Source organism: Hemicordylus capensis, chromosome 5 (assembly GCF_027244095.1).
Source record: "Hemicordylus capensis ecotype Gifberg chromosome 5, rHemCap1.1.pri, whole genome shotgun sequence".
Classification (NCBI taxonomy): domain Eukaryota; kingdom Metazoa; phylum Chordata; class Lepidosauria; order Squamata; family Cordylidae; genus Hemicordylus; species Hemicordylus capensis.
In genome coordinates, this window is record NC_069661.1 from 63385284 (window position 1) to 63401695 (window position 16412).

A 16412-nucleotide genomic window follows, 5' to 3' on the forward strand; every position below is an offset into this window, starting at 1 on the left:
TATCTTGAAAAGCATTCCTGGATAATCTAGCCCTCCCTCGGGTAAACAGTATAGAGACCACAGCCTGTATTCAAACTGTCAACATTTCATTCAGAAAAGTAAACCCTACCCCCACCCCTTCATTTGATTCTTAGTCATCCATTTTGTCCAAGCTTGACAGTTAATGTATTTACATGCTTAAATAGGCAACTATTTTCCTCAGGCTTGCTCACACATTTTGCTAATTCCTTTGAGTCCTCAGTTCTGTATCTAACCTTCTGCATCTAACCTTCCACAAAAGCAATTAATTTGCTTTTGCATTTATCCTTTTAATGAGAGTGCAGTGAAGAGTAGAGTTTGGTTTGTATTGCTCTGCACTTCCACTCTTTGTGGGCTCATGCCCTTTCAGACTGAGTATTCTGATATATGTGCTAAGTATTCTAGGGTACCAGTGCTGAGAGACACTACTTTTTGTATAGACAATACTTTCCCCCCACCCTCTTGGCAAGTAATGTCTCAGTAGTAGTCCCAATAATTGGCTCTAACTTGTGTTGGGTCAGATTTGTCTGGAATTTTTCTCCACTGTTGCTCTAAACATCTCCCCAGTCTCTTCATTGCCTGCAGCTTCTCAGTAAACCAAGGACTTCCCCAGGCTCTGCATCTTGGAAGAGGGCATTTAGGTGTAATAGTATTGATTACGCCAGTCATCTCTTTGTTCCAGAGGTCAATCTGTGCCTTGGCATGCTTGTTCACCCTGTTGGCAGGAAAATCCCCCAGAGTCATCACAAATTCATCTGGATCCAGAGCCTTCCAAGGGTAATCTACTTTATCAGCCCCATACCCTTGTGGAGGCCTGAGGCTGCAACCAGTCTAAACCCTACCAGAAAGCAGTCCTTTGTCCATGACAAAGAGAAGAGATTGATCTCTTCCACTAACAGATCACCCATTATCCTTTCCACAACAAACACAATGTCCGGAGTGTGAATGGGTGGTGATACTACCACCGTGGTTGCAGTGGTAGTAATGAAATCCTTGGCAGCACCTGAGACAGAAACTCCAGTGTGAAGTCACCTAGAACTATAAGTCTGGGAGACTCCAAAGCCAGACCAGAAATCACCCCAGACAGGGAGACGGTTGGGCAGGGGAACAACAGCAGAAGAGAGGGCGCACACATACCTCTTGTCTGTGGGCTCTCCAAAGGCATCTGGTGGGCCACTGTGTGAAACAGGATGCTGGACTAGATTGGCCTTGTGCAATTTTATCCTGATCACTCAACTTTAGGTAAAATCAAGCCAAGCTCTAATACATTTGATTAGACCAACCAGTCTTGGACCTAAGGAGCCCCGCTGTTGCCTCAGTCCACAGTGAGGTATATAGCTGTGGACTTTTCAATGCCTACCACTTGAGCAACACCTTTGTGGACAGGGATCTCCCCAATAGACACCCACTCTCTTGGCTTTGCTCATGAAACAACAGGATAACATACAGGTATTAAAGTTGCTCTTTATTCTTCTTTTCTACCTCTCACACTTTCATCCACCCACATTGTATCATCTACCAGCTGCTAGGCTATACGAACCTCCACCTTTCCCCTCTACTTCTCTTGGTCTCTGTAGAAGTTGCCTTCACTCTCTGTTGTTAGTATAGTATTTTCACGTGGCTAGGGACTGAGTGGCTCAGGAAACCCTCTGCCATGTAAAAAATAATAATAATAATCCAACCCCCCTATTTTTCAAAGGTCTTTGCCGGTGTGTCTCTTTTTGCTCCTCTGGGGTGCTCTAACATGTTTTGTCACTGCCTGGACTGTGATCTGTATGTTGCCCACCCTTATACATTGGTTTAATTCCCCCATTTTAGCCTCAAAGCATAAGTGTACATATGTGTAGGATACATGGGTTCAAGCTCCTCATGAGGAGGATGGCCAGGGCAGAATCCTTAGCAGAATCTTGTTGGATATTCCAACGTTGCTGTCCTTAGATTTTCCTAATAAAAATTATGATTCCTATTTTGTTTTCTCTTCATTCCCCCTAGGTCTGTGAGTACTCAGATGGGACAAAGTCCTTGAAGCTAGGAGACTTTGGACTAGCTACTGTGGTTAAAGGACCTCTCTATACAGTCTGTGGCACACCAACTTATGTGGCTCCAGAAATCATTGCAGAAACAGGGTAAACTACTGTTCACACAGGATTGATTCAGTTTAATGCCACACCATGGTTTGATTATACATGAGTAAGCCCTATCATTGCACTTTACTTCTCTCCTCAGCCTTCCATTTGCATGTGTCACTTGTTCAGCAACTTCTGTTTCTTTGACCAGCTGTAATTGGTGATGTAATTCAACTGGCAAACCATGGATTTCACAAGCCCTGAAAACCAGGACTAAAAACCCAAAGGGTGCCCATGCAATAAGCTGGTGGACCACACAAGGAAAGGAAGAACATGTGAACACAAGGCTTGTTCATGTAGTAGCAAACCATGACTTGGTATTGCATCTGAACTGACACTTTGAGTTATGTTGGCATAGAACAATATGTTGTGAGTGAATATCTAAGAAATAGACAATGGGCATTAAATTGTGTTCTGTATAACTGAATCTGGCAACTGCATATGAACAGTTATTACAACCATTAGTGATCTCAGTGGATGATGGCAAGTTGTATCAAGTTTTGCCAGAATATTCTGCCATTGGAAAATGTGAAGATTGTAAATTTAAAAGCATCAGAGTTAAATGCTCATAAATCTGATCTTTAGTTATTTTTTTAAAAAAATTAGGTTCATATATGAAATAGCTTGCAAATATAACACTAACCCTGCCACTGCCACTCCCCCCCCCCGCTTTTTTTGCAGGTATGGCTTGAAGGTGGACATTTGGGCTGCAGGTGTCATTACATACATACTGTTATGTGGGTTTCCACCATTTCGTAGGTAAGTCTAGTCTCGAACAACTACAGAAACGGTAAACAAAGACTGATATTTTTTCCTACACCACCCCCTTTTTACATTATAAATAGTTATCCTTTCTTTTTCTCTATTTCAACTGGATCCATATACAGTGTTCTCGCTTAACAGGGATCCCCAGATGTTGTTGACAACTCCCAGAATCCCCAAGCAAAAGCCATTGAAGCTAGGGATTCTGGGAGTTGTGGTCAACAACATCTGGGAATCCCTCTTAGAGGGAACACTGTCCATATCTATTCAGTTCCTTTATCACCAGTTCAGATCATACTGACTTTAGCTTATCTGTTATCAGTATACTTGGAAAGAAGAGTGGTATTAGTAATTGAAAGAAAAGCATATATTGTACTGTTTATCAAGGATAGGTTTATTTGCCAGCAAGAAACTGGTTTCTCCACCCTAGCACTCCTATTAAATCTCATTATTCAGTATCTAGCTTTGTGGCATTAAACATGCAGAGCTTGCCCTCTAGTGTTGGAAACTAGATTGGCACATCATGTAACTGTGTAATCAGTACAGTGGATATGATTTCAGGATGTGGAAAATATCTAATATGTGTTCACATGCTGTTTCATTAACTATAAACCTTTTAGTGGCCAAGTGGCTAGAGTTCTTGAGTCTCACTCAGGGCCAATTCAGATGTTCTTCAGACACAGATTTTGGAATTCCAAATGAATGTCACAAGTGAATACCTAAACTGGCCTTTAGTCTCACAGTTTTTAAGATGCTCTTATACTGCTTTTTAGCAAACTGCAAAAGCATAAAAACATTCAAGGCACAATCAACAATACCAATAATTTCCAATATACAATAAAACAAGACAGACAGCAGAGAATTAAAAACCAGAAAAGCAAGAAAATAAATTAAAAGTCTGGACATTTTTTTAATTAAATTTTTATTAATTTTAACAATAATCTTAACATTAACATTCACAACATATAAACAGATATGGACTTCCCGCTCACACCTCCTCGTGAATCATCAATTATAAAGTTAACCCTTGCTGTAATAATAATTCAAAGCATAAATTTAAACCTTACAAACACGATTTTTATCTACCCAAAAAAGTCTGGACATTTTGGAAAAAAAATCGTCAGTACCAGGCAAAGCTCCCTTGTGAATGAATTCCAAAGATGGGGCACTACAGCATAAAAGGCCCTATCCTGGGGTCACTACCCACCTCACCTCAAGTGGTGAAGACACTTACAGAAGGATTTTGGATGACAATCTCACTGTAATATTTGGGCAAGTTTTTGTGGTAGAAGGTGATCCCTTAAGTATCTTGGACATAGTAGCCACTTGCAATAGAGAGACACTCATAGACTGCTTAGCCATAAATAGCGACATAGTTCCTTGATCTAGGGAAGTCAAAAGTCTTGCCTCATGTAAGCTTTGGAAACTGGCTCACTTCATCCATACTAGTTCAAGTGAGTAGGGTAGTTTCTGTACCTAAGGCCACCCCTCTTGGATCAGGCCAAGGCCTATCTAGTTCATCATCCTGTTTCTAATAATAGCTGACCAGATGCCTGTGGGAAGACCATAAGCAGGAGATGAAGGCGTACCCCCCTCTCCTGGCATTGTGGTATTCAGAAGCGTATTGGCTCTGAACCAGAAAGCGGTAAATAGCATCAAAAGTAGTAGCCATTGATAGACTTGCCTTTCATGAACTTGTCTAATCCCCTCTTATAATCTTCTAAGCTCATGGCCATTAGCACATTATGCGGCAACAAAGTCCATAGATTACTGGGAAGAAGTATTTCCTTCTGTCTGTTCTAAATCTCCTGCCAATCAGTTTCATTGTTTGAACCCTTGTTCTAACATTTAGATATGGAGACAAACTTCTCTCTGTCCACTTTCTCCATGATCCATAATTTTATATACCTTAATCATGTCCCCCATGTAGCTGTCTTTTTTCTAAACTAAAAAGTCCCAACACTGCTGCCTTTTCTTGTAAGGGTGCTCCAGCCCCCTGAGTGTTTTGTTTGCCCTCTTCAGCACTTTTTCTAGTTCTATAATATGCTTCTTGAGATGCTGTATCAAAACTGTACAAAGATTTGTATAAAGGCATTATAATATTAGTAGCTAACTGAGCAAAGAAGCACCATTCAAAGTGTTGATTCTCTTTATATCAAGCAGGGGGAGAGCATCTGGCCCTACTCAACCCCAGCAGCGCATCCCTCCAACGGCTGTTGCTGGGGTCTACCTTTTTATTTCTTTTTAGACAGTGAGCCCTTTGGGGACAAGAGACCATCTTCTTCTTTTCTGTGTAAACTGCTTTGAGAACTTTTTTTTGGTTGAAAAACAGTATAAGTAGTAGTTTTATATTCTATCCCTTTCCTAATCATCCTAGCATAGAATTGGCCTTTTTCAGAGGTGCCACACAGTGGGTTGATTTCTTCAGTGAATTGTTCAACATGACTCCAAGATCTTTCCTAATTCTCCAACACCTCAGTCCCCATCAATGTACATATAAAGCTGGGTGGGGAATGGTGTGTGTGTGCGCGCACACACACACACCTTATTTACACAAAACGCACTCACCATTTTGTTGCCCATTCATCCAGTTTGGAGAGATCCTTTTTGGAGCTCTTTGCAATACATTTTGGGTTTTATTACCCTGAATTGATTGGTATCATCTGTAACTTTAATTCCAGATAATTTAGGATTAATCAAATCTCCACAAATGCCCTTTTATTGCTTGGAAAATGTCTTGAGGGCTGAGCAGCAAGAGGGAAAAGGAGCAAGAATCCCCTCCCCACCCACCTCCTTATGCACTTGTGAGGCAAGACTTGCTTGTAGCTAGATTTTAGGCTGCTTGTAAGGATGGAGCTCTTGCTCTGCATAATATAATATAAGGCTGCATATTATATCAGCCACTTTCAATAGTCTTTAATGCAGTGGGGGGGGCGGGGGTGGTTATCATCATACACAAAACATGCAATGGTGATGTGAAACCAGGGATCTGCAAATTTATGCTTCATTGTTTGTGGCTGCCACCATCCCCTCTCCTCCCTCAGAATCCTTTTCTGGTGCACAGGCAGAGGTCTTAGAAGAAAAGCAGGTCTTTTGTAATTTGCACTGGGATAAGGAGATGGCAAGAAACAGTGAGAGCCCTCTTCTCTTGCCCAGAAAGGATTTCTGCTGTTTCTTTGTGAATAATAATATGGGCAGGGGGGTGAGGGACACACATTAAAGTCTATTGAAACTGGCTGACATGAGGGCAAAGCAAAAGCTCCATCCTCACAAGCAGCGTAAAATCTAGCTGCAGGCAAGTCTTGATACTGGAAATGAGAACTCTGGTGAGACAATTTGGGTGGTGCTGGATGTCTTGCTTGCCAGAGGGCTGAGGACATTCACCACTGGTGATCTGGCAAGTGGATTTGTAGATGCTGTGTATAACTGTCCATGCAGACTTTCCTCCTATTTGTTTAGGTTTCCCCCATAATGTAGTCTTATTGGAGGAGCCTACTAAAACTGATAGATGAAATGATGAGATATTCAGTACCTCTTCTGTTTGAAAGATGCATCAACTATGTTGATCTAGAGGTGACTGTGAATTTACTTACTGCAACTAAATATTTTTCCCCTTTTCTCTTGATTCATAGTGAGAACAATGTCCAAGAAGATCTCTTTGATCAGATCCTAGTTGGAAAGCTAGAGTTTCCTTCTCCATATTGGGATAACATAACCGACTCTGCTAAGGTACTGGGATGTATTAATGGTATTAGGGCTTCAAAGTATGCTAGCTTTCCTCATAAACCTGGACTTACTCTCATACCATAACTCCTTGCAGAGAAGATGAGACTCTAGATCATTGCTAGGAAAATGTTATCTCACCTTCTTGAGCTTTACCTGTATTTCTGAGCTAGTGTTACTTCAACTGAGAGAGAATGAGGTTAGAATATCATCCCTAATCAGTGCAAAACATTGTATAAGTTACTTTCTTTTCAGATACACATGCATGGTGAGCCTGTCATGCCTGAGAAAGTGAGGGTCAAATTGTGGATGACATTTAAAACCTTATTAGCCTTTACAATATTCGTTTTTCCATAATTGGTAGCAGCCAGATTGGGGGTGCTCATAGATCGGAACCATGGTGGGCAGTAGGAGGACTTTAACCTGTTGGCGGAGGGGACTCCCATCATCTCCCATCATCTCCCATAACAGGAGATTTCTCCCTCTCTCTTTTAAATAATAGCTGGCTGGGGTTTCATCTGGACTGGGACCATGGCATCTTTCTGTATTCCTGATCCTCTTTGAATGTCATGTGGCATTTGGCTATGAGGGAATCAAAGAACAGTTGATCTGTACAAGTCCCACGTTTGCTCTGAGACTACAGTGTTAAATGTTCAGAGAAACAGCAGGATTTGTTTATCTGCTGTTAATGTCTACAGTATTTCAATTTTGTTTTTTTCATCTAAACTTTACAGAGATTAACATCACCTATGAAGAAAGGTTTTTAGAATTTTAGCAGCTGATACATTTCAAAAGCTGCCATAGATTGGTTTTCATATAGCATAGCATTTATTTAGTCTTTTGTTTTGTGTTTGCTGTAAGCAGCATTGCATACAAAAGAGCTGAATTAGACAGCATCCATCCATGTTGAAAATTACAGCTGTTAATATATGATGTGCAGTCCAAATACAGGTGGCCCTCGTTATCTGCAGACTCACGAGTCGCAGTTTAGCATATCTGTGGTTGGATCGTAGAGACCCATTTTCTTTATCCTCGGGTAGAAAAATAGCAAAGTTTGCCTATCCGCAGAAACGACTTCCAGTGTCATTTCTGACTGCCATTTTACATGTTCTGGCTCTTTAAAAAAAGATTGGCAAATATTCGACTGTTTTTAGGATTTGGGGGGCATTGCTGGAGAACTGAAGTATAATATACAGTGCTTTTCTCTAGGCTTCTCTTCCTATATCGCTGCTGCCCGATATAGTAACAGTTGGGATTCGAATCGGCAACCTTCTGCTTGTTAGTCAAGCATTTCCCCACTGCACCACTTAAGGTGACTCACCTGTATCTTACTAGTATTGAAATTCTGTTGGAATAAACCTTCAGTAGGACTCTGGTCTCAGTCAAGGCTCTAACCAAACTATGCCAGCAAATTTGGGGAACAACACAGTGGCCAACAGATTGAAACAGGTCAGTCTACATACTCATACCAAAGAAAGGAGACAACAGATTACACAAACCAAACCAGCCCTACATGGAAAGGGAAATGCTGGATGTTCAAACTGGTTTCAGAAAAGGCCGAGGAACAAGAGACATCATTGCTGATGCACGCTGGATAATTGAGAAAGCCAAAGAATACCAGAAAGAAGTCAATATGTGCTTTATTGGCTACAGAAAAGCCTTCGATTGCATCGACTATGTCATGGAATATCCTTAGGAAAATGGGCATCCTGGAACACCTCATTGTTCTCATGAGAAACCTATACACAGGACAGAAAGCCACAGTCCAGACAGAACATGGTGAAACAGACTGGTTCCAGATTGGCAAAGGAGTAAAGACAAGGCTGTATACTTTCTCCTTCTTTATTCAATGTATATGCTGAACATATACTGAGAGAAGCTGGATTGGAAGAAGATGAGCGTGGTTTTAAAGCTGGAGGAAGAAACATCAATAACCTGTGCTATGCTGATGACACCACTCTGATAGCTGAGAATGTGGATGGTCTGCAAGTTCTAGTCATGAAAGTCAAGGAGCACAGAGAAAAAATGGGACTACAGTTAAATGTAAAGAAGACTAAACTAATGACAACGGGTACAGCAACCAGCCTCAGAATTGGCAATGAAGACATTGAAGTGGTGGATAGGTTCTGCCTTTTAGGATTGACCGTCAACAGTAACGGATCCAGCAGTCAGGAAATACGCAGCAGACTAGCACTTGGTAGGGTTGCAATGAAGGCCTTGGAAAGGATATTTAGATGTCATGACGTGTCTACACCTACAAAGATTAGAATCATTCAGACCATGGTTTTTCCCATGACACTCTATGGATGCGAAAGCTGGACTTTGAAGAAACAAGATAGAAAAAACATTGACAATTTTGAACTTTGGTGCTTGAGAAGACTTTTGAAGATACCATGGACAGCCAGAAAAGCAAACAAATGGATCCTAGAACAAATCAAACCAGAATTTTCAACTGAGGCACAAATGACCAGGCTCAAACTATCATACTTTGGACGCATTATGCGAAGCCCCAGCTCCCTTGAGAAGTCTGTAATGCTGGGGAAAGTTGAAGGCAAGAGAAGAAGAGGATGACTAGCAGCAAGGTGGATGGACTCGATCACAACAGCAGTGAATGCACCACTGAGAGACCTCAAAGCCAAGTTGAAGACAGATCATCCTGGAGAGAATCTATCTGTGTGGTCGCTAAGAGTCGACACCGACTTGATGGCACTTAATCAATCAATCAGGACTCTGGTATGTTTCCCAGAATATGTGAAACACCTATATCAGGCAGCAGCAATATAGGAAGGTGCTGGAAAGCATCATCTCACACTGCGTGGGAGGAGACAATGGTAAGCCCCTCCTGTATTCTACCAGATACAACCACATGGCTCTGTGGTCACCAGGAGTCAACACTGACTCAAGGGCACACCTTTACTTTAGGACTTAATAGGACAGTGTGCTACCAGTGTGGCATTATAACTGGATATGTTTATATACACGGTGTGGTAATGAATGTGTTTTATAAAGCAGGTTAAATCATAGGTGAAAGGTTTAGTCATCATACTTTTAACTTTAACTGTTAAAGCTAAGCTTTAATGAAACTTTAGTGCAGCTAACCAATAGATATTTCCTGAAACCCATTACTCTGAATGACTACTGTTCTTCTAGTAAACATGTGCAACAATTAAGATTTCTCTTTATTAGCATTATTCTTGCTTTAGCAGCAGCATTCTCCAAAGCAGAAGAGAGGAAGCACACAGCTGCTGGAAGAGGCCACTGCAGTGGGGCCAGTTCAACTAGCAATATATTTCAGGAAACTTTCAGGATTCATTTTTAAGTGAAGTGAATGATTGAGTTCCAAATTTTGAAATTGCTGGGTAAATTTAATTAAATAGGTATAAACATTTTGCCAGCAATGATTTGCTGAATCAGTGTTTGAACATATCTCCATCCATGACAAGGATTAGTAAAACAGGTGTGTGTGTCTGTGTGTGTGTGTGCGCCCGCGCGTGTGTGTTTGAGGGGTGGGTGGGATGGAGTGTGCCATATAAGGAGAATAATGCATTTTCCCAGATCTCAAGCAGCAATATTTTTTTTGCTGAGCAAATTCAATTCTTTTCCACCCCAGCTAGTGCAGTCAGGCAACAGTGATTGTTGAGTGGATGATATAAACATCATAGGATCCTTTCTGGCTAATTTGTCTCTAAGGAGAAAATTTCCAATGCAGCTTTTGAACAAAAAACAAACAAACCTGGCTAGCTTCTGACACAATCTTCATATTAATTATTCTGATCTCATGTCTTACAGTGCAGGAATGGGTTCTCATTCAGCATTGTGTTTGTAAAGGGGGCAGGATGAACTGAGGCATTCCATTGTTGCTAAAGCGCTTCCTCCAGCAGCTGCATGCTTCCTCTCCTGTGCTGGAGAATGATGCTGCTAAAGCAAGAATAATGCTAATAAAGAGAGATCTTAATTGTTGCACATGTTTATTAGTCATTTCAGTAGATTGGTGGGGGATTCCTGAAGGACAACTAACTTAGAGAACATAGAGTCTAGAAGGCATGAAAAACTATTATTCCTGGCAAAAGCAGTCTCTCATTTTAATATGAATATAAATGGTGTTCATTCTCTTCTTTGTCTTTTCTCCCCTCAGGAATTAATCAGTCTGATGTTGCAAGTAAATGTGGAAGCACGGTATACAGCTGCTCAGATTCTAAACCACCCCTGGGTGTCAGTGAGTAAATAGTCTCCTATGTTGCACATTACAAAATTAATTCTATAGATGCTTGGCCTGTGTTAAGCCTTGGTCTTCTGGAACATAATTTCATACCTAAGTCCTGACTTGGTGTTGCTGCTCTAAAGCCACCTACGAATTTACATGCTCATGCTGCCCGTGGGCTGCTGGGAACAGGAACTTCCTGTTCCCAAGCAGGAAGCAGCTGCACGGGGTGGCTGTTCAGAACAGATAGCACGACTGCTTAATATGGTCAGTGCCATGCTGGGGCAGTGGAGGAGCAACGGAGAGGCAGGTAAGACCCGCCTTCCTCCTGTTAAAGTGAACACCCTCCACCCGCCTGGATGCGCGTGAAACACTTCGTGCACATCCCTACCCCACAGTGAATTATCAGTTCAAACAATAGTGGCATCTGTGTAGGGCAACCCTGGGTGCTGGCTTAACGTGTGCTGAAGCCTGCTGTTGTTCATGGTTCTACCAGGCCAGGCTAGGATGAAACAACTTATTGAGATAAATGAATTAGTGAAAATATGATTGTGGATGTCCAGGAAATAAATTCACCATATATTTAAATACTTTTAGATCACTTGCATTTTTCATGGTCTGTTTCTTTTCATTAAAGCAGTGGTCTGTACTGTACAGAAGAGAAGATATTTAATAGCCTTCATGTGGTTGTTAAATTCATGATGCACTCCAAAAACTCAATATGCTTGGATATTGTGTTTGGACATGATCCAGCCAAAGTTAAGCATGTGCTTCACCCTCTTGCATTGAAATAACTAAAAAGTGTTTAACTCTCTCATTGAAAGCGATGAGATTTTAAAATGCTTATTTTAAAAAATTGACCGCACATCTCTGCTGAATGCTAAAAATATTGTTTTTATTTTCATAAAAAGGATGATGCCTCCCAGGAAAATAATATGCAAGCTGAAGTAACAGGTAAATTAAAGCAGCACTTTAACAACACATTACCCAAGCAGAATAACCCAACTGCAGGGGTTTCTGTCATCATGGTAAGCAAGTGCATCGTTTTCATTCATTACTTCACTGATCTGCTATCCAACATTTTCCAGCTTTCCCGCACCCCCTTAGATATGCATTGAATCCTCCCATTTAATAATAGCAATGCACATTTATGGTTGTGTCTATCTGTCCCCATATGTAAGTGGGATGCATTTTTAAGAACAATACCTTCTGCATACATTTTCTCTTCTCAAGATTTCCTGTTAAAATTTGTGGAAATTCAACCTAAGCACAATTCCTTCCTTGTAATTGAGGCTTTCCTTGGAGGCCTTTGGGAGAGCCTTGAAGACCCATCTTTTCTGCCTGGGTTTTAATTATGTTTAGTTTTAAGTTTTAATCTGGTTTAAGTGGGGTTTTTTAAGTTTTATTATATGTGTTTGATTTAAATGTAAACTGCCCTGACCCACTTTAAGGAAGGGTGGTATACAAATTCAATGAATATATTAAATTAAATTAATAAATAATTTCTGCCCTGTGTAAATTCTCCCATCATTTAGCCTATTCACTGAGTGTTCAGCTCTTACACCTGTGGTAATTAATGTATACTGTAATTAATTTTTGTCTCATGAGATACAGCCTTTTGGCAATCCAAGTTCTTAAAGATGCTATTTATGTTAGCAGTTGGTTTCTGTTTGTGCTGCATCTCTAATACACCCCCCCAATAGGCACTGTCATTTCAGTAAGGCAACCAAAATTATTGCAGGTTCAAAAAAGATTTAGATTTGTAGAAATATTTATGATGTTGCTTTCAGCTCTTCCTCATTAGCAGATGTTTCAAAAAGTGGACCTGCATTTAAACTAATATAACAGCTTTAAAAGTACTATTCCACTTTAGGATGAAATATAAGAGTAGAAGAAAGGAACACTTTGTTAGGCTGATTGATGTTGTTGCTTGTATTTCATTTAACAGTTTGACTTGACAGTCTGAGGGACCTCAGAGCTTCATACTTTATATTGTTGAGACTATGGATAAACCTGAAGCAGAAACCTGGTATAAAATACATTATTAAATAGAGTTGTTTGAATTCTAACTCTAAGCTGCTCTCAAGTTTGCACGCCCATTAAGCTTGTCTTCAATATAATGCAGCTTCTGGCTTCTTGTTGGTATGGAGTTTTCTAATTCTCTGGCCTGATGATGGGTTGTGCTTCTAGCCAATGAAGCTGCACACACTAGTTATTTTAACTCCCATTTTTCGCTGTCTGCTTCTCTGCTGGTTAAGGCTGCAGTCCTAAGCATACTTGCTAGAAGCGAAGTTGAATTTGGTGGCACTAATTTCTGAGTAAACTAGAATAGGACAGCCACTTGTTAGTTTTTCAAATACTGTGATTCTGACTGAAGTCATTTATTGCATCCACAAGATGGAAGCAAAATATAGGATAATTTGAGTAGGGACCTGCTAGTCAATTTTCATACTTGTTCAAGACCTGTTTGTTCCTTTGTCCAAGTTGAATGTCCTCCTCCTACCTTAGCACATTTCACCATGTTGTGCAAGGTTGGCTTTGCACATTACTAGAAGTTAGACATGGAGGCGAGTCTCACCATCGTTGAGACTCGCTGGAAGGGGTTCTGTGGGGAGAGCGGACTTGGCCCACTCTCCCCACATACAATCCAGACTGCAGCCCTGGATGGCTGGATCGGCTGCCCACACGACTGCCGGATCAGCCGCCCACACAACTGCCAGCTCCGTCACGGAGCTACAGGGATCGGAGGCCGTGCGGCCCCCGGAAGTTCCAGGATGCCCCGCGTGAGTGCGCGGGGGATCCTGGAGGGACCCCCAGGGCCGGGAGGCTTGTTTCAGCCTCGTGGCGGGGGTCTCCTCCTGTGTTGCTGCGATGCAGAGCCACGCCACAGCAACACATGATCAAAAAGACGGGGTTAGCAGAGTGTTTGCTCCGCTACCCTCGTCTAAGGGGAGGGCTAGTTAAGCAGGTTACCCTGCTTAGCCTGGTGGTTCTCACGCTTGCCCAAATGTGGGCTAGGCTCCCTTAGCCCACTTTTTGGCGATCATGAGAATCGCCTTATGTTATGTTTGGAGACTTCTGTGGCAATATGTAACGAAGAAACATCCTCATCATCCTTGCTCAGAGAAGTATGTGCTGCCAATTTAGTGACAGGTTGCTCTTCGTCCCACCATTGGGGGAAGATACACCATCTCTTCTGAAACTACCCTCAGATATCCAAAAAGAGGATGTGAGATTCACTTTTATCCTCCTTGGTTAAATGTAGAGACCCACCCCAGATTCCCAACACCACCTGTTTGGGAGTCTCACAACCTGGTCCCCAGACTTCCATTACCACTGCTGCATATTGACAACTATGAATAGGACATTTCTGGATGTTTATACAAGAAACAGTAGAACATACAGTGTAATAGAGACAAAGGGTTATATGATAAAAGTCCTCCTTCCTTTTTATTTTAAGGACTTATTTATAATTTTCTTGTTACCAACTCACAGTGCTTTTAGGGCAATTGGAAAATTAATGTGTAGGCTAAGAACATGGAATATGCAGTATAATAAAATTATTTCATATTTGTTCAGTGAGCATCCATTTCCTGCTTCCTACTCCATTCAGATTAATATCATAACCAAATTCCAATTCATTTTCCCTGTTGTATTGCTCTTTTCCGATTTTTAAAAATTGAGCTCAGTCAGTCTTGGCCCTCATGTGGTAGAAGAATGGAATTGCATTAAAATATGGTTTGCTGTTCCCTTTGTGATGTGAATCAATTGCATAAAATCACTATTTGAAATGCTTCTAGTGCTGCTTTTTTCTTCAAAGTGTGGTTCTTTACATTTGTGAATGTTGCTATTGGTTCTGCTTCAAGTAAGTCTAGTGTCTGTCCCTTGCTTTCTTCTTTTGCTTCCTCTCCCAATGCCTGCATTGCTTTCCTCTGAGTAGGTCCAAGGCAATGGTATGTACTAATTACCGTGCTTTTTTGCCATGTTAAAGAAATGTTTTTATGAGTTTGACAGAAAAGGAGAAGTAACCTGATAGCAGTCTGAGGTGGGGATGTCTGTCAAGTTATGTAGAAGAGGCACATAGCAATCTTTCATTGTATTTATATGTTTGCACCATCTCAGCCATGCATGATACTTTGTGTCTTCTATATTTGGATGCAGATTCCTTTTTTAAATGGCACCTGAACTATGGGACATTTAAGTTTCTGAAGAAAGAGAAAATAAGGACTATTTGAGGGTGCTGTTTGTTAGATTCTTGATCTATTATCCCCAATCTGCTCTGCCACTGCCAACCAGGGCTCAGGAAATCCACTAGTCTTACTTGTCTGTGACAAATTAAAAATGATGCCTGACAAGTGAAAAAAATTATGACGAGTAATGTACCAACATAACTCGATGAATAAAATATTTGACTGGCTGGTGAACAGAGACAAAATGTATTGACCCTTGCTGCCAGCATTTCCCATGGACAAGCATTTCTGTGATCACACTCTTCTAGCAGATTAAGTAGTCTTGTGGTGCCTTAAAGACTAACAGTTTATTTCAGATAAGCTTTTGTTGACCACAGTCCACTTTATCAGATGCACAAAGTGTCAGTCTCTGCCTCACTCACTCTGTAAAGATGGGGGCCAAGGGGCTATGGGATGGAAGAGCTACAATCAGGGATCATTATTTCATAAAGTTAAAATGTAAGAGATAAGTGCAGTGACTGTTCACAGCAGTAGATAAAGCAGTAGACCTGGCTGTGCCAAATTTAGGGGTGTGCACGAACCGGTCCGCAACGAACCAAGCTGGTTCGATGGTTTGATCATGGATCGGACTGCTGGTCCTGGTCCGCAAACCGGTTCAGTTGAACCGACCGACCAGCAGGTCTGGTCCATTTGATCAAACTGGGGCTATGCTTGTAAAGGGGAATCCAGTGAGGGCCCAGACCTGTGAGCAATGAGACCAAATGGCTATAGAATGTGAGGTACACTGAGTGACTGTTCTTTTATGCATGATTTAAGTACATAGAATGATGATTTACATGACAGTCATTGATGATATAGTATTTCTAGCTGATCTTCTCTCTCACACACACACTTTGTTCTTTGTAAACAGCAGAAGGGCATTATTGAAAAGTGATAGCATAAATCATTGGAGGATGAGTGAATGAATGAGCCCCTTGATGTCACAGCTGATGTTTCTGGGGCCTTTGATTTTTGCCTGAGTGGATAGCAATAGCAATAGCAATAGCAATAGCACTTACATTTATATACCGCTCTATAGCCGAAGCTCTCTAAGCGGTTTACAATGATTTAGCATATTGCCTCCAACATTCTGGGTACTCATTTTACCAACCTCGGAAGGATGGAAGGCTGAGTCAACCTTGAGCCCCTGGTCAGGATTGAACTTGTAACTTTCTGGTTACAGGGCGGCAGTTTTACCACTGTGCCATTAGGGGCTCAGGATATGGGGACAGCATAGGCTTGTTGCAAGGTCTTGTATTTGTGTCTTGTGGCCTGTTGGTTGTTTCAGGTTGGATGACTGCCTGTAAGCAAGGACAGGCCTCTCCCACCCATGGCATGTCAGAGGAAAGTATC

At 41.4% G+C, this 16412-nt stretch overlaps 1 protein-coding gene across 4 annotated transcripts in view; it reads left to right on the top strand.

Moving 5' to 3' along the window:
- DCLK2 (doublecortin like kinase 2) overlaps positions 1 to 16412 on the top strand; it is a 155676-nt gene that overhangs the window by 136453 nt on the left and 2811 nt on the right. For 2 of the 4 annotated variants that reach the window (XM_053255837.1, XM_053255838.1), the window contains 5 exons: positions 2011 to 2144; positions 2826 to 2903; positions 6539 to 6635; positions 10765 to 10845; positions 11742 to 11858. In XM_053255837.1, coding sequence (XP_053111812.1) covers positions 2011 to 2144; positions 2826 to 2903; positions 6539 to 6635; positions 10765 to 10845; positions 11742 to 11858 — 507 coding nt within the window. Of the gene's footprint in view, positions 1 to 2010; positions 2145 to 2825; positions 2904 to 6538; positions 6636 to 10764; positions 10846 to 11470; positions 11695 to 11741; positions 11859 to 16412 lie in introns of those variants that run through there. The other 2 variants (XM_053255839.1, XM_053255840.1) reach the window with 2 other exon arrangements.